Source organism: Malaclemys terrapin, chromosome 3 (assembly GCF_027887155.1).
Source record: "Malaclemys terrapin pileata isolate rMalTer1 chromosome 3, rMalTer1.hap1, whole genome shotgun sequence".
In the NCBI taxonomy this organism is placed as follows: Eukaryota; Metazoa; Chordata; order Testudines; family Emydidae; genus Malaclemys; species Malaclemys terrapin.
The window spans coordinates 89,529,027-89,555,110 of NC_071507.1; the positions used below are offsets into that span (position 1 = coordinate 89,529,027).

At 43.0% G+C, this 26,084-nt stretch overlaps 1 protein-coding gene across 1 annotated transcript in view; it reads left to right on the top strand.

The window, feature by feature from the left end:
• The first annotated feature begins 347 nt into the window (after nucleotides 1-347).
• Nucleotides 348-26,084, top strand: part of LOC128834693 (plasminogen-like) — a 62,687-nt gene continuing 36,950 nt past the window's right edge. Inside the window, exons 1-6 of the mRNA XM_054023699.1 lie at nucleotides 348-455; nucleotides 14,076-14,211; nucleotides 17,054-17,160; nucleotides 21,860-21,974; nucleotides 22,976-23,115; nucleotides 25,354-25,474. Coding sequence (XP_053879674.1) covers nucleotides 407-455; nucleotides 14,076-14,211; nucleotides 17,054-17,160; nucleotides 21,860-21,974; nucleotides 22,976-23,115; nucleotides 25,354-25,474 — 668 coding nt within the window. The 5' untranslated portion in view covers nucleotides 348-406. The remainder of the gene's footprint in view (nucleotides 456-14,075; nucleotides 14,212-17,053; nucleotides 17,161-21,859; nucleotides 21,975-22,975; nucleotides 23,116-25,353; nucleotides 25,475-26,084) is intronic.

Below are 26,084 nucleotides of genomic sequence, written 5' to 3' on the forward strand. Positions count from 1 at the left end.
GTGGGTTTTAGCCCACAAAAGCTTATGCCCAAATAAATGTGTTAGTCTCTAGGTGCCACAAAGACTCCTCGTTGTTTTTTGTATTTTTTCAGTAATGCTCTCCCTGCCTTTAGGTTAGCAAAATGAGGCCTAACAATTTCAGAGCTAAAGCATGCCCTGTATGAGAGAAGAGTGCTTTCATCTTTTCCCAGCATCTAATACAAACATTTAAACATTATTTTGTAAGATCCTGAATTCAAGGTAATGTTTGAACATTTAGATCGTGGCAGAGTGGGTCACAGAATAGGGAGAATGATTAACTTAATTTGACTATCTTGTTTGTTTGATGCTGTCTAAGTCGACTGTGAGTCAATAAAACTGACACAGCATTAACACAGCTTTCAGCACAGAGCCAGCCTGTCCCAAAATGGGGATTAGCAAAGCCGTCTTTCTGTTACTTTTATTTCTATACACAGGTAAGGTTTCTTTATATTGCATTTTAATCAGTGAGATTCTGGCCAAACTTTCCAAATTTGGTGCTTGAAATTGGGTACCTAAATCTATATTTAGGCACCTAATTCAAGGGGCCTGATTTGCAGAGATGCTGAGCAACCACTGCTCCTAGAGAGGAAAATGGGAGCTGTTGTTGTGCAGCAACTCTGCAAATCAGGCCACTTTTATTTACTTGCCAAACTTTAGGCATCCAAGTCAGCAAACATTGACCTATATATTTAAAAGCGCAAATTAGTAATGTTCCTAGCCTTTAAAGGTCTATGTGAAAGCCACACAGCCCAGGATCACTTATCTTCTCTCAAATCTATATTTGTTGCTCCTTTATGAAGGCTCTCTGACAAAGCGTGGCAGCTACAGAAAGGGGACCCTGCAGTCCTGACTACCTGCTGCTGCTAGTATTTGTTAGTATTAGAGAGGGGTTCAAACTGAAAAATTCAAATTCTATCTGGATTTCAGATGCCTTAAAGCAGTGCTGAAAGTGGCCTGAAAAAATATATGTGGGAGGGAGCGGGGAAGGGAGCCTATCATAATCTGGGAGCAGCATTTTTGTTAAAAAAAGTGCTTAAAGTGCACCCTTCATTGACTTTGCTTGATTATTATTACTATTGTTATTGCCAGATCTGTGACCCCTGGGGGATCTGACCCCTTTAAGCTCTGAAAATGTCCAGGAGTATTTGGGTTCAAAGATTAGGCTTTCCCATTAAAAGAGTAAGTGCTAGCCACAATATTTCTATCCAGAGCCTAGTTCAGATTCTTCAAAGCTCCAGAATCTCCTGATCTAAATTTTGGTTTAGTCCCCTCTATACTTAAAATAATTGTTATGTATTATACACTATATTGTATATCCTTGTATATAACAGTATATATGTCTCATTTCCTGATTTATATGTTCTTCTGATTCAATGTAATGCACTACTAGGATACTCGCTAATTTTTGTGATTGTGTCATACCATGCAGCCCTTAGAACGAATAACAACACTCAGATTGAGTTGTTTGCAACTTTGTCATACCACATTCAACAAGTGGTCGGTTAAACAAAGGATTTGGCAGCACTAAATGGTGTAAATCACGAAACTTCGGACATAGGCCCAGTGGTAGCAGAGATCTCACATATTTATCCTGCTCTTTGCTAAAGTCCCAGAAAAAATGATGAACCATCCTTCAGTGTTTTTGTGTTGAACAAATGACAACAGATTTACCAGTGGCCAGATTTTCAGAGGTAATGAGCACCCACAAATACCATGGAAGCCAATGGGAACTGAAGGTACTCAGCACCTTTGAAACTAGGCCAATACAGGCCTAATATAAAAGCTGTGTTAAGTCCATGGAAAGACTCCATGTGGGCTTTAGATCAGACCCGAGGTCTGTTTATTACATCAGTTACTATCAAATATCCCAAAGCTGTCTGATTTTGATTTATTTAGTGCAGTATTACAGATTGTTATTTTTTGTTTGTTTTTAAATCCAAAGTTTTTTTTTTAAAAAAGCAGAAACAAAAGAAAACATCCCCTGTAGCATGGAGATTTTAGTCTCTTCTGTGGCCAGCTTCTTATAAGAGGCTTTCCTATTACTGATTTGTATGGGGCAATAAAGCATTTCAGTAGATTGGAATTTAATCTTCAGTAGTCTAGACTCCATAAGATTAGTTCTTCAAAAGATAAAAACAAGAGGATTTATAAAATGCTAGACAATATGTTAAGCCTTTAAAAATACATATTTGTTTTATGAAGATCAGCAAATGCTATGGAGATTTTGAATAAGTACTCTGTGTGCTGTACAAATGAAACTTGACTCAGATATCAAAACCTGATGGCATTTCTTCCTGCAGACATTGTATATGTCTACATGAACTGCTGCAAAAGCAGTTTTAAAAGTAAGGTTAACAATCAAGGCAATATGTCATATGATTATATAACAACTTTATCTTGATAGAGATCATATGGAAAGATAACAGAAGAAAACAGGGATGTGTTGTATGTGTGATTGTGTGGGAGTGAGGGATATAAAAGAAACAGCTGTTATAGTTACTTGTAAAAGGTATGAATAGATTCTAGCTAATGGAAGTTAGGATTTAGAAATATTACAGAGGGGCCCTTCTATAACAAAATATAGTAATTATTTGGTGTTAAAGCATATCTAAGTGAATTTAAATTCTAGTTTCTGAGTTGTCCTTACTGACATGAATACTCCCAACTGAAATAAAAGGGATTATTATGTGAGTGAGGACTATTTACATGATTAGGGGTTTATAGGATTTTGTCCTCTGTTGGCAAGGTATTTAAGAAACATACTCAGTATTTGCCTTACCAATCTGCTCATGGGCCTTTCTCAAACTGCTGTAAATGTCAATCTTTGTTCCCTTTTCTGAATAAGAAAGTAACATCTTTTTAATGTTAGAGAATTCCACAGACTAAGAAAAAACTGCAGTAGGCACATGTCACAACTCAGTGCTGGGTGAATAAAAGCATCAACATTATTCACATACATTTTCATTGTTTTCTCATAGTAGTATTCTCTGTACTGACACCATGAGGGAAAGGAAAAGAAAAAAAAATTAACTGTCTTTAAAAATTAATTTAATCTAATTTTAGACCATCAACACTGAATGCCTTAATCACAACCATATGGTTATTGCATGGTGTCGCTATGGGGCAGAGGTAAGGTTGTTTGGATACCCTAGCAGAATATTTTCATACTTTAACATGTGCGGACGTCTTTAAGTTTAACCTTTATCCTGAATTTTCAGGATTAGTAATGAATGTATCTGAGATGAATACAACATCCCTATATTTTACCCTAAATTACTGATATATTCTCTCAATCTTACTTCTTCTTAATGCCATTTTTGTCTGGGAATACAGTAAAGAGTGGACTCAGCAAGATGTGTGTAGTACATCTAAGTAACTATGTGACCTTATTATTGTAACTCCTATCTGTTTTCCTAGTCCTGTCTGTCCTCCCTGTTCTTGTTCGTAACCATCACTTGCATCATGTCTACCATTAGATTGTATGCTCCCAGGGACAGGGACCACAAGCCAAAATCTGCCTTCAGCAGCACCAGTGTAAATCCAGAGCAACTTTAATGACTTCTGTTGAGTCTTGATTTATATTGATAGGACTGAGAGAAGAATTTGCCTCTTTGTCTATTTTATTTGTCTGAAAGGCACCTAGCATACTGTAGATGCTAAGTAATGATTAAGAATAATGTATTGCAGGGTGATTATTGTAGAACTTGAATGAACAAAATCACTCCATTTTCAAGTTGTGCTGGCTAATGCCAGCAGAGGCCCACTATGGTCACAGGAATGTCTCTTTTCAGAATTAGGGCTTTGTGACTATTCTGCTTGAACTGTGTTTACCAAAGTGTAGTCAGTCAAGTAGCTATTAGATTTGTTTACCCTCACCATTAAGCAATAAATCCCATTTATAAAAGGGAAGATTCCTTTTTGGCTTTGGAATGGGTTATTGTTACTTCAGGCCCCCTGTAACTTGGCTTGTGTCAGTGATGACTAGGCTTTCCCTATTGACTGCTCACTGCGCTAGGCCAATCACTTTCCCTCTCTTGGGATGGACTGCACTATTTCCCCCCAAACAGTCTCAGACCACAGGGATCTTCAATGCAACCAAGTTCATTAGAATCAGACAGAGAAAAATCATAATAAAATAATATAAATGGTATCAAAGCAGTCCTAGCATTACCTGTAAAAGCTAATTTAAACAGATACAGACCTGTAGGTAAGGAAAGAGAAATCAGATAATAAGGGACTCACATGTGTAGCATAATGCCTCGTGTGGCATCTTGTGATCTGTCAAAGTGACCACTGCTCTTACAGACAAGCTGTGGTCCAGCCTATCAGAGTCAAAAGATGCTTACCTTGTTGTGTACAACACTCATATTCTAGTCCCTTTGAAGTGAGTAGGTATTAGATTGCATTAACTTTCCCCATGGAGTCCCTTGTTTGGGAAATTACTATTTGTACAGGTGTCCTCGCCTTGGGATGTTCATTTCTCATACAACAGCCATTGTATGTTTCCAGTTCTATTCAGTATTTTTGGATTGTCCTCTCCTAAGTAGCTTGGGGGTCATCTGCATCCTGTCCCTTCGCAGGTTCATTTCTAAAGCTTCTTTGAATGCATGGAAGTATCACCCAGTCATATGTCTTTTCTTAGCTTAGGCCTTGTTTACACACAACTTGCACTGATTTAACTAAAGGAGTGTTTTTAAATGGATTTAGTTGAAGCAATTCCTCCTGCTCTCCTCCTCCCTCCCGAGAAAAAAAATCAATTTTCCATGTGCCCTTCCCAGGCAGTTGAGCATCTGGAAGTCATAAGGCTGCAAGGAGATGTATCATCTCAACCCGGTCATCGGTGTCCTTCATAGAATTTAGCGAGTAGAGGGAGGCGTGATCCGCGAAGAGTAAGAAGGAGTTCCCTAGTAGATAATAGTATAGGTCCTCTATGGTCCATTTCACAGCCAGGGCCTCATTTTCAATCTCCTCCTGTGGGAATAGCTTCATACTCAGATACAATATTGAATGTTTCTCACCTCCTACCTCTTGGGACAACATGGTCGCAAGACCTACTTCTGACATGTCCATCTGAAGGATAAAAGGCTCTGAAAAATTGAGGTGGAAGAGAACTGGCCCCTGAGCTAGCCGGTTCTTCAGAGTTCTGAAGGCCCTGTCACATGCCTTTGTCCATTGCACCTTCCTGGGGTGGGTGCTTTTTACTAGATCGGTAAGGAGTGGGTGGCGACTATTGTGGCAAAGCCAGGCACAAACCCCCTGCAATAGCCAGCCTGGCCTAGGAAATGTTGCACCTGCTTCTTGGTCGACATGGTCATACCATCGGTTAGTGCCTGGACCTTATCCACTGGGGTTTTCGCTGGCCCCACTCTATCAGGTACCTGAAGTATGTCACTTCTCTCTGCCCAAGGTGGCACTTAGCCAGATTTGCAGTAAACCTTCCCAAGGGCTTGAACAACCATGATGATGTGTTGTAAGTGGTCTTCCTGACTGTAGCTATAGATGACTGTGTCATCAATATAGGCGTGCATGGGGTTATGGGGCTACAGTACCTTATTTGTCAGTCACTGAAAGGTGGCAGATACTCTGTAGGCCAAAAGGCATAGTCACAAATTGATAGATGCTAAAGGGAGTAGGGAAAGGCTGCCTTCTCCTGGGACACCTTTGCCATAGGGATTTGCCAGTATCCTATAGTCAAATCTAGCATGGATATATACTCGGCGCTCCCCTGTCTCTCTAGTAGCTCGTCCACCTGGGCATCGGATATGCATCAAATAGCAATATCGTGTTGACCTTTCTAAATTCTATGCAGAATCTCATTGAGCCGTTGGGTTTGGCACCAGCACAATAAGGCTTCTTCACTCACTGTGGGACTTCTTGATGACCCTCAGTGTCAGCATAGCCTGGAGTTCTTCGCGGACCACCTCTCACCTTTTCTTTGGCAGAGGTTGATGACTCTCCTGTACTTGCTACATCCTCCCTGGGAGGTCTGAGAACACTATGGGGAAGGCCTGAGTCAGTCGCAGTGTTTGGTCTTGCTGCCTTTAATTGAGCTCCGGCCCCATTGGCACAGCGGTTGGGTCTGTGGATGTCATGGCTTGAGGCCCCAGTTCTGGTTCTGGGGAATAAAGAGCTATCAGAAGGCCATCTTGAGTCTTCCAGGCCTTCGGTAGGTTGATGTGATAAATTTGCATCTCCTTCCATCTCCCAGGCTGACGGATCTCATAATAAACTGGCCCTATTATTCTTACCACTTCAAATGGCCCCTGCCACAGGGCCAATAGTTTTGACTTGGGCATTGGGAGTAACAACAAGCCCTGTCACCTGGTTTGAATGTTTGCAACTGTGTCCCCTTGTTGTTGGTCTGTTCCTGGGCCTTCAAGAGACCTTCAAGAGGTTTTCCTTAGCAAAGTCCCTTAGCATTTTCAGTTATTCTTGAAAATTGGAACATATATGGCACTGAGCCCACCACCCCATTCCCTGTTCTTTCCAGGCCTCCCGGAGGAGGTCCAAAATCCCCCTGGGCTGTCTACACACAGAAGCTTGAAGGGCAAGAATCCTGTGGGGGTTTGGAGGACCTCCCATATGACAAATAGCAATGATGGTAGCAGTCAGGCCCAGTGTCAAGTGTCCATTTTGACCAATTTCCTCAACATGGCCTACAGGGTCCCGTTGAACTGCTCCACCAGCCCATCTGTTTGCAGATGGTAGATGGAAGTCTTCAGGGCTCTGATCCTCTACAGTTTACACAATTCCTACATCAGTTTGGTCAAGAAGTTGGACCCTCCGTCCATCAGTATTTCCTTGGTATTCTGACCCTGGTGAAGACCTTCATGAGTTCGTTCACTATGGTGAGCATATTTGTTGTGTGTATTGGGATGGCTTCAGGGTACTGTGTGGTATAGTCTACTATCACCAATGAATACCAGTATCCCGATGTGATCTTCTCAATGGGCCCCACTAAATCTTTTCCTACCCATTCCAAGGGTATGCCCACCACTGGGAGCAGAATCAGAGGGGCCTTTGGCATCCCTTTGGGCCCTGCCAGCTGGCATTCTGGGCACAAGACAAAAATCGAACACCGCTTCTGTAGATTCCCAGCCAGAAGAATCTAAGGGCCACCCTCTCCAGTGTCTTTTTTCACCCCAAGTACCTGGCATATGGCACTGAGTGAGTTAGGTGCAGAAGCCTCCAGTGGAACTTCTTGACTCCCAGCAGCCATCGACATGTTTTCTGGGTTTGATGGTCTCATCACTCATCACTCATTCCAAAGCTCAAAGTGAGGCCAGTGCTTTACTCATTGGGTTTTGCCCACCTCCCCATCGGAGACAGCTATCTGTTACCATGCCCAGCTCAGAGTCTGGTCCTCCCATTGTTCTTGCACAAAATCCTCATCTTCTGGTAGCCAATTGTGGCTTATTTCCTTGGGTGTCCCAGAGCTAGTGGGCTGCTGGGTTGGCACTGCTGGCTGGCGGGGCACTCCCAGGGGTCTTCCATTTTGTCTTGGCCCATAAGTCCCCTCATGTTCAGGCCTGGGTTGGTTTCTGAGGTGGGGCAGTCCCTGCATCACTGCTTGAGGAGTCCCTCAAACCACTTCCAATCCCTCCCTAATGTTACTGGGTAAGCCAGGGTGTCTGCTAGGCTGATCTGGCAAGTCCCAGTGTAACCGCTTACCATCAGCTTCACTCTTGTTGCAGGGACTCATGTCCCTGTGAAAGTACTGGAGGTATGGCAGAGCACCTTATGTATCAGGGGACTCTACTAAGCTTGTCCATACAATGGTTTGGCTACACCCTGAGTCTATCAGACCGATCACTTCAGCTCTGTTGACCCATACTGGCAGCATCACCTTGGCCAGGCCCCGCCTACAAGCTCTGGTGTCTGCCATCCATGCCTGTCCATAGCTGCAGTCCATGAAGGGGCACTCTCGCCTAAAATGCCCTTGCTGTCCACACTTGAAGCAACTCCCTTTCGGGGTCACAGTCATCTGGCTCATTCTTGGGGCCACGGGGCCTCCTGGTGGGCACACCCCCCTCCATGGTGACCATTCTGCCTTAGTGCCTGGGTCCTGCTCGCCAAGTGGGGGTGACACAAAGGTAGGTGGCCCATTCTAGCAAGGTCCCCATTAGGGGTCAGTGTCCTGGTTCTGGGGGCTCCCATCCTAAGTGTCATTCAGGCTGGACTATTGGCTGCCAGATTGTTCTCTATCAAGGTTACAGCCTCTGCCAGTATCGACAGTTGATGGTGTTTCACCCACTCCTTCCTGCTGGCTGGGAGAACCTGTACTGCTGCAACAGGATAGCTTCTGCCACCTGTACTCTGGTCTGCTTCTTGGGGTTCAACCAGAAGCAACACTGTTCCTTCAGGTGTTGGGCCACCACCTGGGTCGGGCTTCTGGCTGGTATCTCTCATTTCAGAACTGCTGGTGGAACATCTCAGGGTTGATGTCCAGGTAGTTGAGAATAACTGCCTTTACCTTGTTGTAGTCCAATACTTCTATGGAGTCCAAGCCCCAACAGGTGGCTTCTGCAGGTCCTGTCAAATATGGGTCTATCATGGTGGCCCAGTGTTCTTGTGGCCAACAGGCTGCGGTGGCCACCCATTTGAAGGTGATCAGGAAGGCTTCTGGGTCATCTCGTGGTCCCATTTTTGTAAGCCTGATGGGCAGCCCAATGGGGAGGATATCCCCTGAGGGTCCAGGTCTCTGAGTGTTAGATGCCCCTTCAGGCTGCAAGAGTGATGCCATCTGCTGAATCAGGTGTTCCTGTTGCACCTGATACTGTGTTATCAGTTCCTGGAGTAGTTGGTGCTGCTTCTGGGCCACTTGTAGTAGTATTAATTGACCTTGCTGTTGCTGGGTCACCTGCTGTTGCTTGCTCTCCACCTTCCATTTCAGTAAATTTTCTGTATCCATTGCCACTTTTGGGTCAGGGTCACCATTACACCTCCTGTCCTTTTAACAGGACTTGGCCAGTACCCACATTCTTCAACATCTGTTGGAGGGATTGAAGTCCAAACCTTGCAGCACCACCCAGTGGCGAGTGTTGGTGGCCATATCTCCCAATGGCAATGGTCAGTGGCTTAGAACCTGTGAATAATACTCAGATATGTGGCCTAAGGGTGGGCACCCTTATGCCTGTTCCTTGGGCCATTTCCTATCCCAGTTTTGATTCCTCTGTCAGTGTCACTGGTTTGTTTCTGGATTCCCCCTGGAGTTCTCTCTGATCGTGCTCCAGAGGGTCTTCCTCTATCAGCTGTGACCTGTCATTCATGACTTCTGTGGGGTGATGACACTGTGGTCACTTGGCAGTGAAATCTGGCCTTGGTCACATGGAGCCCCAGCAGCTTCTCTGCAGTAGCTTGCAGCACACAATTGCTTTGCTTTGTCCACCAAGCTTGAGGTGAGCTTCTCCCTTTTGAGCCTAGCCTCCAATGTGACCATGCCAAGCTGGTATAGCTAGGTGGGGCTTTCTAGACCCAGAGCTGTTCTTTAATCAGTAGTTCATCAGTGTGGGGCTCATGCACCCCATCACAGCATAGCTTTGGTTAAATCACAATTGATCTTAAGTTCCAGAGAGAGTTTTTATCCAGCTCTTTCAGCATTAGCCATAGTTGGACAGTAGTCTCTCTAAGGAAGGCAATACAGCCATATACTCAAGATGCTCTAAAGATGAATCTTTAAATTTCACACCTCATGCTTTGGCCCCAGTCAGCTTTGTCATCAGGTAATTTATTAGAACATTAAATAATGTATGTGAGAGAACACATACCGGGCATAGTCCTGAGACCCAGGCTGTAATACAATCGTTGACGCTCACATAGATAAATGCACTGAGGTACAGTTCCTCCACTTGGCGCACTAAGTCCTCAAGCACTTCATATTGGCACCACAGCATCCACAGTGTCAATGCCCTGAGTCAAAAGAAGCTACAAAGTCTATAAACATGACGTTAACTTCCTTTTGTCACTTGAGTCATTTGTCAATTGCATTCCACAGAGCTTATATAACATGGACGGTAGCTCGACCTATGTGGAATCCACACTGGTTGTCTTTCATTTTTGGATTGAAACAGTATTTCAGCTGGTGCTGTAGTCTGATCATCAACACCTTCCTTGGGACTGACAACAGCATTGCCCTTCTATAATTTGAGCAAGCTGATTGCTCTTCTTTCCCAATCTTGTGGAATATGACCAGTTTCTCAAACTTTTAAGACGACTCTCTGAAGCCAATGAACTATATCTGGGCCTCGTTTTCAGTTCTAATGAAATATTGTCAAAACCAGGTGTTTTATCAATTCATGACTGTAGCGGTGCGGCGACTCACCAGCGCAGTGCCTCCTGCTGGTCTTTCAGGGAATTAGCTTTACCAGCCTCCGGAGCACCCTCTGCAGGCCGATGCCTTGCTTGCCGCTGGCCCCCATGTCTCTCCTGGACCCCGGTGCCCCTTCCCTTGGGGTTCTGCCCCCTGCAGTACCGCACAGTCTCTCAGGGTCTCCCCTCCCTGGGGAACCTCCTACCCCCTATCCCCACCTCGCCTCAGTCTTTGGCTACTTCCAGTCACCATCTAGCCCCCGCTTCCTGGGGTGGACTGCAGTGTAACTGCCACTCATCAGCAAGGAGGGTTTGGACCTGCTGTCTCTGCCTACTCTTGGGCTGCACCTCTGCAACCCCTGTACCTTTTCCGGCCTTTAGCAAGGCCTGCAGTCTGGGGGTTTTCCAGGCTGGAGCTCCCCAGCTCCTCTAGCCTTTCCCCAGCCCTGCTCCACTCAGGTACCCTGTTCAGCTCCCAAGCAGTCAGGCCTGTCTCTCTCTACAGCTAGGGAGAGACTCCTGAGCTCTGGCAAGCAGCCCTGTTATAGGGCCAGTTGCGGCCTGATTGGGGCACGGCCCCAGCTGAGACTGCTTCCCCAATCAGCCTTTCCTTTTCCTTCAGTCCCAGCTCTCTCCCAGGGCTGCTTTCAACCTCTCCGGGCAGGAGCAGGATGACCACCCTGCTACAATGACCATTTGACCACTAGCATCACTTCCTCTAATGTCGTTGGCCTGTTGCCTGCCAGGTTCATTGCTGGATTAAATTGTAGTTTACATCTTGGTGGGGATCTGTTTATTAATTCACAAAATTGCTTATTCCAATGCTTAAGTTATATATCAATATCCTGGCAGTATTCTCCATTTTTGTCCTTAACTGGCAGAAGCCACGAGAATGGACTGCCAATTAGACCTGAACAGCGAGCGACATCTGCTTACTGAGCATATGCAAGAAACGAAACCTCATCCCCAGAGGTCTCACCATCTATAACCCTCTGATTACCTACAATGCCACAGAAGTTGGTCCAATAAAAGATATTACCTCATCCACCTTGTCTCTCTAAATGTTGTCATAACAGAAGTGTCATTAGCCCTTGTTAATTTAGCATTTTTAAAAATCTTTAAAGAAAAAAACCTGAAAAGGCATTTGCTCAGTGTTACCAACACAACCTCACATATCCCAAACTAGTGAGCCACACTGACCCCTCTCTGGACCTTAATGAAACAGTCAGTTATGTATTCTGGATCAGCCCTGGAACATTTATAAGTGATACATATATAACTGGAACAGATCAGTTTACTTCCAGATATTTGACTGGCCTGTTAATTAATGTCCTTGTGCCATTTCTGGGTTTATAACAAATTGGACTTTAGGTTAAAATAATGCACAGTCTGTTGTATTTTGAGATCAGTTATTTTATTTGTATTTTGCTATCTTCATAAAGGAATTTAAGTCACATTCTCTTGTCTGTTACTAGTTAGCAGTTCGGCCAAAATTAGCTTATAAACATCTTCCAAATGTATTCGTGCACAATTTAAATCAGTTAAAAAAAAAAAGGAGCAGCAGCTTTGTAGGTGCAAAGATATGAGCAAATGTTATTTTCTATTCATGACACTGATGAGTAAGAATGGGGATGCTTCCTGTATGATCAGAGAAAGCAATTGAATATCTGAGGAGGGGCTGTTTCGGAAAACAGATAGAATTTGAGATTAGAGATGAGCAAAACCATAGGTGGCCCATAAACAGCTATTGCTCCATAATCATACAACAGGACACTAGGTAGATGAATCCCAGAGCATGTTCTCCAGCTATCTATTTAAAGTATTTATATAGCCCCTGTCACCAGAGTACCTCACAATCTTTCAGTGTTTGCCCTTAAAATACCCCAACGGGGTAGGGCAGTGCTATTAACCCCGTTTTACACATGAGGAATGGAAGCACAGAAAGGTGAATGATGTGCTGAAGGTTACACAGGAAGACTGTAGCAGAGCAGGGACTTGAACCCAGGTCTCCCAAATGCTAGACTAGTACACTAACTACTAGACCCTAGCTACTTAGCTAGGGATTATGGGTAGTAAGGACAGTAGCTGGCAGTAGGACTAGGAGTATTTCCTCCCATAGCTGATACTCTGGATCTGACTTTGTCTGCACTTACACTGGTGTAAATTGAAAGTACAGTAACTCACTGAAATCAATGGAATTAAACCAGTGTAAAACTTGTGTATGACAATGAGAGGGTTGGCCGAGGCAGGTGCTTTGTTCCCCGCATACCCAGATTGTGAAGTTTGAGGAGAAGTGTCCGTTACCTGTGGCACTTCCATGAAAACTCCAGGAGAAGGTACATTTGGCTCCAGGCTGGCTCTGGAGAAAAGGGCAGGCCACTAGAGTGCCACAAAGATGTATCAGTAAGGTAGGGGTAGATATGGGATTCTGAAAGGTTGGAGATTTTCTTGGATGCTTGGATTCTTATACTACTGAGCCACTCCCTCTGGCACCTATAAAACAATACCCTTGACGTGTGACTTAACTACAATGGAGATAAATTTACTTTGATAGCTGCAACAAAAAAGCATTTGGCATAATATAAATATGGACAGTATACATGTATGTAATGGTGTGAACTCTCAAAACTCCCTTAAATTCATTGGAGTTACGCTGGCATAAAACTGGAGTAATGCAGCAGTGAATCAGGCCCAATATGTGTTGATTCAAATCAACTTCTATGAGAGTGAAGTTCATCCCTGTGCAGAGGGTCTGCACAAGGTGTAAATGGATTTGAGTGATGTGTAGGCCTTGGGGGTCACTCTCTGTGTAGGGGTGAATTTCACACTGAATGAATAATTCTTAGTATCAAACATTTATCAAGAATATCCTCGTTTGAAAAGGAAATGATAAAACCACATGATTAGTGCTCTCTGTAATTCTGCTGCTAAAAACAACAGAGAAACAATTGTCTAACTGATGAATAGACATTTAGAATTTTTATAGATGTCAGAGGAAAGTTAATTAGATAGCAAATTCCTTTACAAGGGTGAATATAATTGAACATCTTAGCATTAATTGGTTCATGCAGATATAAAACATATTAGCATATTCATCCAACACATTTAACATGTAAGTCTAGCTTTCAGAAACTGCCAAATTAATTTATTTACCAATTCACAATTTTGTAATTCATTACAATCAAAGACATGACCTGACAGTTTGACTATTAAATCTGATCCGGTCTTGAGATATTATAACAAGAAACATGGTCTTTGTAATTAGCTGCAGTGATAGCCTGATGACTGAGGTTGTCTTGTTTCCACTCAAAACATCTGGAGACCGACAACCAAGAAGATGTGACAGATAAAACTGAACGAGAGTCATTTTTTCGCATCACTTCCATCCTTCCAGTCTCTCCAAAATACTGTTTCCCAAATCATCTCCCTTGATTCTGATTCACTCCGTTTCGCTTCCTCACCCCTTTGGGTCTCTCTGCCTGCTTCCCATTCCCTATGCATCAAATGACTTGTTCTCATCGTCAAAGCACTTTTGCTCTGTCTTTGTGTCCAGTGATGCCAACCTTTACAGTGCCAGGAGAATGGAGCTTATTCAGGGTGTGTTACCATTAGCTCAAATGCACACAAATTAAATGGCAGCATCACTTGCCAATGTGTGACAGAAAATGCGATTTAAAAGAATAAATTATATGAACTGCAGAAGTCACACTTTTTAATCACCGCTCCTTTTTTTTGTTTTCTTTTAGCACAAGGAGACATACTAGACAACTATGCAAAAACGGAGGGTGCTTCGATAGTTGGTCAAACAAAACAGACTTACAAAACAAACCGTAAAGAAGAATGTGCTGAGAAATGTGAAGCTGAAACAAAATTCACATGCAGGTAATTTCTGATGTGTCCCACAGCTATATTCCATTGCGAACGACTGAGTATTCTGCTTTATATGTTCAGGAAGCTTTCTAAAGGTGTTCCTCAGGAGGAAGTTTATTCTGAGGTTTGGGAGGAAAGGAAAAAATGCCCAGAAAGTCAATACCTGGGAGATGTGGGTGAAAAGAGACAATATGGAAGGAGAGACCATGAAGATGGTGTTTTTAATTTCAGCATATGTGTTACAAAAAAACTTGGTATCTTGATGCACAAACCCTCCTGACAAACAATCTAACACACCCAATATCCAGGTGCCTTCAGACCCTTTGCCATACATAGGCCTATAAGAAATGCACTGATCAGAAAACAGGACATCAGCAGCAGAACTTGTTGCGTCTGTCACATTCTTATTCTGCACCATGAGCCAGAGGGTCCCCTGCACTAATGTGTGTGGACTAGATCTTCTCTTGCCTCCCTGGGAGGGAGGGAATGGCCCCACCTCCCCTCCTTGCTTCCCTGTGGAGGTCCTATGAGTAAGGGTCTCTGTGGGATTTTGGGGCATTGGAGGTGATGGAGTAGGGAACAGGCCAACCTGTAGCACTGTCCCCTACTCAGTCGCCATATATCTGACTGGATATTCTACTGACAGTTATCGTTCCTTGCAGCAACATTAACTGCAGAGCCCAGCATGCTGCCTGAGGGAAGGGGTCTGGTGGAGCAGTGTAAAGGGAGAAGCCTGCACTGTAAAGGGAGGGTCCCTTCATACCAGGTCCTGTCCATCCATGGGGCTGGGAGGCCTTCCTCTCTAAACTCCAGGGATCCCCAACCCTTTCTCTTCCAAATGATGCTTCTTTGAAAATTCCAGAGGTGAATCTTATGGAATTTTCTGCCCTTCCGATTCCCCTCCCCCCATTCAAGCCATAGGTGATCTGGTGCTGAGTTTTTAAAGCGGTTTATAGCTTGGCAATCAATTTAAAATCTACTGAAAGTTTTAAAGATGGCAAAGATCCACCAAGAAACAATATTCATTTTAAAGGGATGCTACCAAACAGGATCACAGAAGTCACTGCCAGGCTCCAGCTACTATTTTCATGCAAATGAATCATCACCCATCCTCTGTGACCCCCCCCCTTCCCTCCCGGTAAGCTATGTAGAGGATGCAGAACTTCAGCAACACTCCTGGAGCTCTCACCGAGGAAAGGCAAGAGAGAGATTTGGACCAAGTTCCTTAAAGAAAAGTTAAAAATATACATGGAACTTTTGTAGAGGGGTAACTGCTGGGACCTCTACATACACAATATCATCCCTCGGCCTCCTGATTGCCAGGTGTGGAAGTCAGGGCTGCAGCCATGAACTCTGCCTGTGGGACCTGATCCTGCATCACTGAAGTTTATGGGAATTTTGCTACTGGAGCAGTATGAAGCCCCTGTGCCTTTGAGCCCTTGATCAAGCCTGGTTTTTAGACCAATGGGACTTCTTTGTAGAAATACTTTTAAATCAACACCGTGTGCTGATTAGCATGGGGGGGGGGGACCCAGGAGAAGAAAGTTGCATGAGTTAAAAATACTACAGGAGTGGACTCAACATTAGGGTTACCATATTTTAATAAAAAAAAAGGAGGACACTCCACGGGGCCCCACCCCAACTCCACCCCCAGCCCTGCCCCAACCCCGCCCCTTCCCAAAGTCCCCGCCCCAACTCCGCCCCCTCCCCTGAATGCTCCGCCCCCCGTTTCTCCCCCTCCCCTGCTTCCCACGAATCAAATGTTTGCAGGAAGCCTGAAACAGGGAGGCAGCAGGTAAGCTGGGGCTGGGGCTGGGGCTGGGACAGCGCGAGGAGACACAGCCCAGTCTGGCCCCCCGGCCGAGTGGCTCCCTCCGGCGGCCGGCTGGCCCCGGCCAAGAGGCTCTAGCCCCAGCGTCTCTGGCCCGGCTCAGCTCGGCTCGGGCCCTGGGGCGCTGGCCCTAGTTCCGGCCGAGCACACCGGACCCGGCCGAGCACCCCTAGACCTGGCCGAGCACCCCTGGCCCTAGCGACTCCAGCTCGGCTCGGGCCCCGGGGCACCGGCCCCAGCCCTGGCCCCGGCCGAGCAGCTCCAGCTGGCGGCCGAGACCCCCAGCCCCGGTCCCAGCAGCTCCGGCCCAGCTCGGCTCGGGCCCCGGTTCCGGCTGATCGACTCAGGCCCGGCCCCGGCCCAGCACCGGCCCTGGTCGAGCGGCGCCGGCCCGGACCCAAGCCCCAATACCCCTCCCTATTTTTCCGGACATGTCCGGCTTTTTGGCAATTCCCCCAGACGGGGATTTGAGGACCAAAAAGCCGGACATGTCCGAGAAAATCCGGATGTATGTAACCCTACTCAACATTGCTGTTTAATGTAATGGTTCTGCCGTGTTTTTGGCCCATAATTGTTGAACACTGTTTTGTTTGTGTTGTTGTGTTAGTAAGAGCAGCCTGTCATGGTGTATCAGGCTTTGCTAGACCAGGGAAAAGCTGAGTGTAAGTCAGGCTTAGTTAACATGAGCTAGCTAGGACTCCTTTTACATAACCACTTTTCCTAATGTGAATGCAAGCGAACACCCATAGTTCAGTTTGTGCAGGCTGAGTTATAGGCTAGGCAGTTACAACCTACTCCAGACAAAGGGCAACATTTTCAAAATGTGCTGGAGAGACTTAGGAGCCTAAGTCCAATTTAGGCACTTCAGGTGCTTTTGAAAATTTTACCAAAAGCTTAAAATGTCTCTAAACTGCCATGACTGATAAAATCTAAAATGGATAATGAAAAATTTTCACTAAGACAATAATGTAAATAACATTAATGACTGTTTCTTCCACTGCTTTCCCCTCTCAATTTCAACAGGGCCTTTCTATTCAGCAGTAAAGATCAACAGTGTACTACATTGGCTGAGAACACCAAAACATCGCAGTTGGTTAGAGGAACAGATGTAGTGCTCTTTGAGAAGAGAAGTATGTATATATTTTGATAATACTTCTTTAATATATGCTCACCTGACAGAAATATATCCTTGACCGCTTTTCTGAGGTTGTTAGTTTACTGTCATTTATGGTGGTGATGATTTCTGTGAGATGGATGCAGGGAAATGGACCGAAAACACTAAAGTAATTCCATATAGTCCTCAGAAGGTAATAGACCCAACTTGGGTTGGATTCAAACCAGCCTCCTTGAAGGGAAAGGATGTAGATGCATTTCTAACCCTCCATCTAGTCCCAAGCATTTTATGTTTTTGGGATCACACATATTGAACATGCTTCAACCAAAAAAAAAAAAAAGTGATACATTTCTCCACTGATAAGTGTTTGCAGCACTCTGCTTAATGGGTCTGGTGGAATCTATTATCATGTGAGTTTTCAACCCTACTGGGTTTCCTATTTATATATTTTATTTTCAATCCCTTAATTTTGAGTTTATGTGGTTTAAATATGTCCCAGAAAACCAGGGATGATTCAACAGAAGAAGCATTTGATCTCATATTCTATCCAGTGGCGAATTAGCCATTGGGCCAATGGGGCCTGTGCCCAGGGACCCCAGCCAATTGGGGCCTCCTGGAAAAACGGGTGCCCCAACCCACTCTGCCCACCCAACGCACCTGCTGGGGAGTGACTCTACTCTCAGCAGGAATGCTGGGTGGGCAGGGCGCACCCCCACCCCACTCCCTGGCAGGAGCGCAGGGTGAAGGAGGGTGCGGTGGAAGGGGAGGGAGGGACCCCCACTTGCTCTGGCTCAGGGCCCCACAAAACAGTAATCTGCCTCTGATTCTGTCTATAAACATTGAATCTCTCAATAAGAAAATATAAAATATCCATGTTTTTGATTAGCTCCCTTTTAAAATCTCTATTCTAGGCTTATAGCATGCTCAGACAAGTGGTTGGGTTTAAGACTATTTTTGGATTCCTTAATTCTCCCCTTGAAGTAAAATTATAGTCAAGCCTTGAAAAGACAGTAGGCAGTGGGAAAAATAAATTTCCACTTTTAAATGTGACCACTTCTACAAGTTCCAAGGGAAGAAAAATTACATAGTAACATCAATTGACTGAATGGGATTTGGACATCCAACTCTCTTAGGATCCTTTGAAAATCTCAGCCATGGATCTTGGGGTTGGTTTCCTGTTAAACAATCAATAAATATGTCAGAATTGCCAACCCCAAGCATTCAAAAACCATGAGTCAAGCTACAAAAATCACAAGATTGGCTTAAAAACCATGAGATATTTTTTTAAAAAATGGGGGGATTTTTGTTTTCCTTCTGGCTTTTGAACCATTGGAGTGCACTAAGGTCACATTTTCTAGTTCTTATCTGCAACCATGAAGGCTACAAATTTGCTTTATTTTTTATTTGAAAGCTGAAATTCTCATCTAATCACTTGCTTCCAGGAGCTGGGGCTTTCAATAAAATCCTAATATCATAAGATTAGTGCTAAAATCAAGGGAGTTGTCAACTCTTGATTTAGTCATTCCTTTATTTTAATTTGTACTAACTACACTAAAAGAGCCAATCCAGTTGCCAATAGGCTTCTTTCTTTCATAAGGCATGAAGGAGCTCTGACTGTTATGCATGAAGCTGTGAAACTCCCTGCTAAAGGACAGTTTAGAACAGTGCAATACATCTGGTTCAGTGAGATAGGAGGTCTTACTGTAGCCGACTGAGTATTGAGCTGTGTTCCTCTGCAATTCACCCTATTATTGTCACAGAGTTTTAAAGCATATTGTATCAATCCTAAAGATAAAATCATGTTGTCTGAATATGTTGTTACAGAACAGGAAATAGGAATGAAGAATTTGCCTATCCGGCTCAGATCATTGATTCGTGTAGTCTACTGTGCTGCCTCTGGCAGTCACTAATAGCCTAAAGTGTCAAAGGAAAGTGAACATTTCCCATTAGGCATCTAAATGATTATGCAGTGCTGTAGACGGAATGAACAACTCTTCCCTTTTGTCCACAAGAGGTCATCTTAAACCCTCAAAAATGAGATTTGATTACTCTTCTTTATCTTTCAGAGTAGCAGCCGTATTAGTCTGTATCCACAAAAAGAACAGGAGTACTTGTGGCACCTTAGAGACTAACAAATTTATTAGAGCATAAGCTTTCGTGGGCTACAGCCCACTTCTTCGGATGCATATAGAGTGGAACATATATTGAGGAGATATATACACACACACATACAGAGAGCATGAACAGGTGGGAGTTGTCTTACTAACTCTGAGAGGCCAATTTTAAGTAAGAGAAAAAAACGTTGGAAGTGATAATCAAGATAGCTCAGTACATTCACAGCCACAGATAGTGTTTGATAGGAAAAAATGTGCAGTTATTTTCCAGAACTTCCCCATCAAACATGCTATAAATCACAGAAACTAATTTAGTTTGTGTTATGGAAAGAGGGATGGGAATTAAAGGCCGTATTTGGACATATCAATTTGTAAATTGTTAACCCAAATGAACATGGGCTTGAGTTTAGGGTTCAAAGTTGGTTATTTGTTAGCAGATGGAAAAAAACCTAAAGGTTATATAAACTGTCAGAAGTTTATTCAAACAAAAAGAGTTTGTGTCAGCACTTGACTGCTTCAGTGTTCATTTCTTCAGATTTTTGAACGTGAACACATTGCAAAACTTCTTAGAGTATACAAAAAGTTCCCAGCTAAAAATTCTATGGTAGACTGCCTATTTATCCATAAGTATAGTCTGGCCATATTAGAAATAGGCCTGAATCAGAACCCTAGATCCAAAACCTCTCAATTTTAGGAAAATCTGGACCCCCCATCCATAAACAAGCAGTAAGCCTAATTCTCCTCTTACTGTACCTAGGTAAATCAATTTTATGTCAATTGAGTTACTCCAGATTTACACTGATATATGTAAGAGGATAATTATGCTCCTACGGTAGTTTTGGCGTAGGTTATGTTGAGAAAGTTTGAAGCAAAACTGAGAAACAACAAAAATTCTCCATAGCCAGTGTTTAAAAACACTGAAACCAACCTGATGAAACCCAGCCCTTCTCAGCTTACTAGGAGCAGGGGAGACACTGAGCATTGGCATGTGTGCTTGTGCATGGGGAATGGGTGGATGGGGAGGAGAAACAAAGGATGCCAGAAGTCCCCTGAAAAAAAAAATCACCACCTAGGCCTATTCCAGATCCTCTAAAAACAAATACTGAGTAAAACCTGTCCTAAATGACCAAACAAGGAACTGTCAAAAATTGGTTGCTTAATGGAGGTTGCATAATACAAGTGGAGCAGGATTGTATTAGAACGCTTGGTGACACTTGTAGTAAGTCTGTTTAGACAAGAGCAGGCCAGTAATGATTATCTACCACAATGAAACCTGTACAGGAAACTGGGCTAGAATGATTCATAAATGAACCAAAATGACACTCACCATTATTAGCTCATAAAATGAAGAATTTGTAAGCCTCAAAGTTGCACTAATTTGCACCTTGGGACCAAGAAATAAGAAAGACTGCAGTATGATAAATGTTGCTTTTTAATGGTGACCAGCGGATAGGAATGGAGTTTAAGTGCATGCTGTGTGTCACTGCAAATGGGCACGGTTGTGAAGAGTCAATCAGAGATGCTGCTGTTCAACATCTGCAATTTCAGATGCCCAATCCATAGGCAGCCCTAGTTCCATCAGCAGTAGCCTGGTCAGCACTGAGCCCTACAGCTGTTAACTGCTCTGTAGTCATAGTCATAGGTTCCTTGATTTGGGCATGATTTTTCCAGACCCCAAAGGCCAGTCTTGGATGACTGCGAAGGGACTGGACAAATCACTGATAACTTAGGCTTTCAGAGCTACCTGGTCATTTTACATCTTCAAGGCTATCTTCATAAGGAAATGATATAGCTAGGGTGACATCCTGGCTCCACTGAAATCAGTGTCAAAACTCCCATTTATTTCTATAAAGCCAGTCTTTCACACAATTAGGCCAGTTCCACAAAGGCCAGCACTGCCCAAAATTCAAAGTTTAGCTCTATCAGACCCATCCAGCTTCATCCTGTGCAGTGGTGACTCATGGTTTCAACATAATTCTGTAAATGAGTCAAGTTTCATTCATGAGCAGGGGGATCTCAGTGAAACACATTGTCTATGTTTACTGTTTGTAACAAAACCCAAACTTGAATAGGTCTGAGTTACAAAATTCCACCTTTTGAATCTCCAAAGTTCAGGCATGTTTAGATCTGTGATTCTTTCTGGGGCCCACTCTGCCTGAAATCAGGTGAGTTTCATATGCTTTTAGGTTTTGTTGAAAATATTTTGTACAGTTTTACTCACAGCAGCACAACACAAACAGAGAGGCAATAAGAACAACAATGTTTTATTCCAGTCTCAAGAAGGGAGCATTATAGCTGTTGTAATCTGAACCCACCTTTCAAAAATAAACATAATTTGTTATATCTGTTTCCCTAAACATTTTAGTTTTTTGGTCTTTACGTAAACATTCAAGTGACCTTCTTTATGTAAGTCATTAAAATTTGCAAACTAACCTATTTTGAAGAGCTTTACAATAGCACAACTAAGGGTTTTTTTTTGTGGGGGGTGGTAGAGAAGTTTCGGAATGTGGGTATTTAGGCTGATTAGCATGTGTGTAGTTTATTTAATTCGAACAGATGTGATGTTATGATACTGATAGATAAAAATGTATTTCGTGTCAGTCTATCTTTTAGAATGCAGGACTGGTAAGGGGAAGGACTATAGAGGAACAGTATCTAAAACTCAGAGTGGTGTGCCCTGCCAGAAGTGGAGCGACAGTAAACCCCATAAACCTAAGTATGTCCTTTTCATATTTGTGTATATGTTATTCTGAACCTATTCCAAGCCATCCATATTAAGTGTGTACTAAAGAATTAAAGCAAGTTGTTCAGCATTCAAACTCATTGGTAAGAAATCATTTCCTCCTTGTCTTGATCACTGTGATCTCTACCTTGTCTCAAAAGACCTTCAAGGCTGACATATTTCTAAGCATCTAGGAAATGTATCCTGCAGTGATTCAAGGGGATGTACTAAATGACCTAAGGGATGATTTCAAAGATAGCATTTCTGGCCAAATTTGGTGGTCCTTAAGCAAGCAGAACACTCATTGGATGAAATCCTGGCTCCTTTGAAGTCAAGGGCAAAGCTCTCGCTGACTTCAATGGGGCTAGGATTTCATCCATTTGCTTCAATGAGTGCTAAAAGTGGCAAAGGAGATAGAAGTATCATCTTATTGGAGAACCCCTTGCGTGTTTCCATGACAATATTTTATGGCTTTAAATGAGAAGCAGTCAACAAGGTCGAACCGTTAACCTCACATTCACATAGGATGTGTTAGTATCACATTCAAGTTGTTGACAACTCTCATGTATTTAGTTAATGTCCTTTTTTGCATTCCCTAGGAAAGTGTTCCATACGAAATATTGCTCTTTTTAACTATGTGCATTAGAAAAACACAGCAGTTATTGATGGAGCTCAGACCCTGGCAGTCCAACAGTAACAAGCCGTTGCAAGTGTAAAAGAGCATTCTTGGATTATGAGGTTGTCATATTTCCTGTAAACTGTAGATATGAAACTGTTGGCTTTTCCCCAGATCCATCAAAGAACTGACATTCAGTAGCTATGAAGAGGCTAATAATGACAGCCACAGAATGCTCTTCAGATAAGGATTTCAGCTCTGGGCAACCAAAGGGAGCATCTATTTCTCTGGCCTTTCATGTGTATGACTAGAGTCCAAAATCACTTGAGAAATTTGGACATTTCACTTTTGCTGTAATGATATTTTTATTTTATTTCAGCTATACACCTGACAACACCCCCTCTGCAGGACTAGAGGCAAACTACTGCAGAAATCCTGATGAGGATGAAAAAGGACCCTGGTGTTACACAACAGATCCTGATACCAGATATGATTACTGTAACATCCAAGAATGTGAAGGTCAGGATACACACACCAAAGATCTTTTTACATCACAATATCTCTAAGTATGTTAAATTGTGCAAGTGCTTTTTTTCAAATGGAAATGGAAATGTTAGCTCCTTGACCCCATTATCTCTTTGTTTGAGACTATGCCAGCAAACTTTAATCCAGAAGCTGCAAAAAACTTCCTCAGGTGAGTAGTTTTTACTCAAGTGACTTTCAGGATCAGGCCCCTTATTGTTCTTTTGGATAGCCCCAGTAGTAATGGAACAGTTCCCTAAGGTCAACATACAAGTACATGTGTTCCAGAGGACATATCCCTTTGACAGTGACTGGGGAGGACATCTTTTCTTGGTTAATATCATTGTACTGCATTATTATCACATCCTATTTTTAATCATCAGACTGATCCTTCCATAATATATCTAAGGACATCAAATCTGAGGACGTGGCCCATTTTTATGGTAGTTAATATGGCTAGTACCATTGGCCTTAATTCAGCAAGGCACTTAAGCACATACCTAACTTTAAGCATGTTAATAGTCCTATTGATATCAATAGGTTCCCTCATTTACTTAAGATCAGGCATGTGCTTAAGTACCTTACTGACTCAGGGCCTTGTTTGTGTATGACCTTGTTTTTGGATGTTATCTTGCTTAGTAAAATGCCATAATTCTGTCTGGAAACTTTCAAAACTAAAAAATACAGTGTTTGCCATTTCCCAATGGTTTTGTTTCAGCATCCCACTTTAGAGTCGGTTAACATTTCCATTATAACAGCTCCTTGCCAGATCATTGTATGGTATGAAAGGACTCATAATTAGAGACAAGCCTGATCCAAAAATCTGGATCTGAACAAACTCCTATTTGAGGGAGTTAAAAAAGCAGATACAGATCTCAGTTTTGTGCTTCAGGTCCATTTGTGCTTTTAATTCAGATCCAGCTGGGACTTAGCATAAAAGTTCTCAACAAAAAGGACGTCTCCCTAGGGTGACCAGACAGCACATGTGAAAAATCAGGACAGGGGGTGGGGGGTAATAGGTGCCTATATAAGAAAAAGACCCCAAAATCGGGACTGTCCCTATAAAACGGGACATCTAGTCACCCTACGTCTCCCTGAATGGCTTAAATTGTATAAATATTTAATAGATATAGAGGAATCACAAGTTTTGGTTGGTTTTAGATACTTTTTGATCTGCTCTAACTAGAAAATGGCTTATTTAAAAAAAAAAGAAAGAAAGATTGACCTGACGATCATAGTCATGCAGGCAACGTCTATTGACATTAGTGGGAGTATTGCATGCAGATATGTGGCATGGGCCAGCCCTGAAAATCTTGCATTTACATAAAATTTGATTCAGTTGATGAACATAAGCACCAGGAACTTCTAGGGTTCCTTTGCTCAGTGCATCAAGAGATTAATCTTGGTTCAACTCCCCTATTCTAAACGTATGGCTCTTCCTTTATTTTCCTTCTATAACTCACACAGACCATTCTACTGAACCCAGGTAGGACTTCCTCTGCCGCATGGGGCACAAGTCACTTGCAGGTTTAAACTAGAGTAAATGGTGGATTCTCTGTAACTTGAAGTCTTTAAACCATGATTTGAGGACTTCAGTAACTCAGCTGGAGGTTAGGGGTCTATTACAGCAGTGGGTGGATGAGGTTCTGTGACCTGCAATGGGCAGGTGGTCAGACTAGATGATCTTGATGGTCCCTTCTGATTTCAAAGTCGAATCTATGAAACTTAATGGATTATGTTCAGGAAACCAAATGAACATCAATCCAGAGGGTTGGTCTCACCATGGTCCAATTGTTGGGAATAGTGGGAGAATGTTAGCTATTTAATGTCATCATATTACATGCCATGGAACCCGTGTCTTCATTATCCAAGTCATTACTCTTTAAAGGAAGCTACTTTGCAAAGGAAGCTTCTCCAGTAATGTATACAACCTAAAAGCGCCTTAGAAATCTTCTTGTCATATCATAGTTTTTTAATTGTTGTTTTCATTGTTTTTATTTTAAAAGATACACTATAGTGTAACAAATAAGCCAAATAAAATAAATGTAATTAAGTAGGTGAAGTCACCCACCAGTAGAAAGAACCTTGCCATTTTAGAATAGTTCTTCACTCTAGTTTTGCCTTCTGATTGGTCTCTTGAGCTGATGGCATGTCCAAAGGGAAAGTTTCTGGACCAATGCTATTCTTGATGTTTTCCCCCTGTTTCTTTGTTTTCACTCCTGCTTGTCCATACAGAAGCGTGCATGCATTGCAGTGGCGAAAACTACCAAGGCAAAATTTCCCAAACAGAATCTGGGATGGAGTGCCAGCACTGGGATTCTCAACAGCCTCACTCTCATGGGTACATCCCTTCAAAGTAAGTCACAACCAGTAATGAAATAACTGATCAGCTAGATGGACCCAAGACCAGGGAAATAGCCCCTGGGGTCTGGAGCCAGGAGGAAAAAAAGATAGATTGTTTTTCATAGTAATTTTCCATTTTCATTTTGATAATACTTGATCATGTTTTTTGTTGATGATTTTTTTTGGTGGCCAACCTCTCCCTTGGCTATTTGAGCCAATGCACTTTTGCATGTGCTTGATGTTTTGCTTGTTTGCCATACTAATACCATAGGCAGCATTTGGGAGTGTTCATGTGTGAGGGAGCTATGTTTTTAACATCCTTCCCTTAAAAAGAGAGGGTTGGGGAGTCAAAAAGTTCTGTTTCGGTCCAGGGCAACAAAAAGGCTGATCTGCTACCTCTCAGTGCAATAGAAGAAGGTAAATCATCAATCCTTTCTCTTTTCTTTCTGTTTCTTTGGAGGCAACTCCAAGTTATCTGAAATTCAAGCTAGGGAAAATGGTAGTGACAGAAGAACCTCAGAAGGCTCTGAGGTTTGGTTCTGATAATAATAATAATAATAATAATACCTAACACGTACATACAACTTTTCATCTGTAGATTTCAAATTCCTTTACATTGCTAA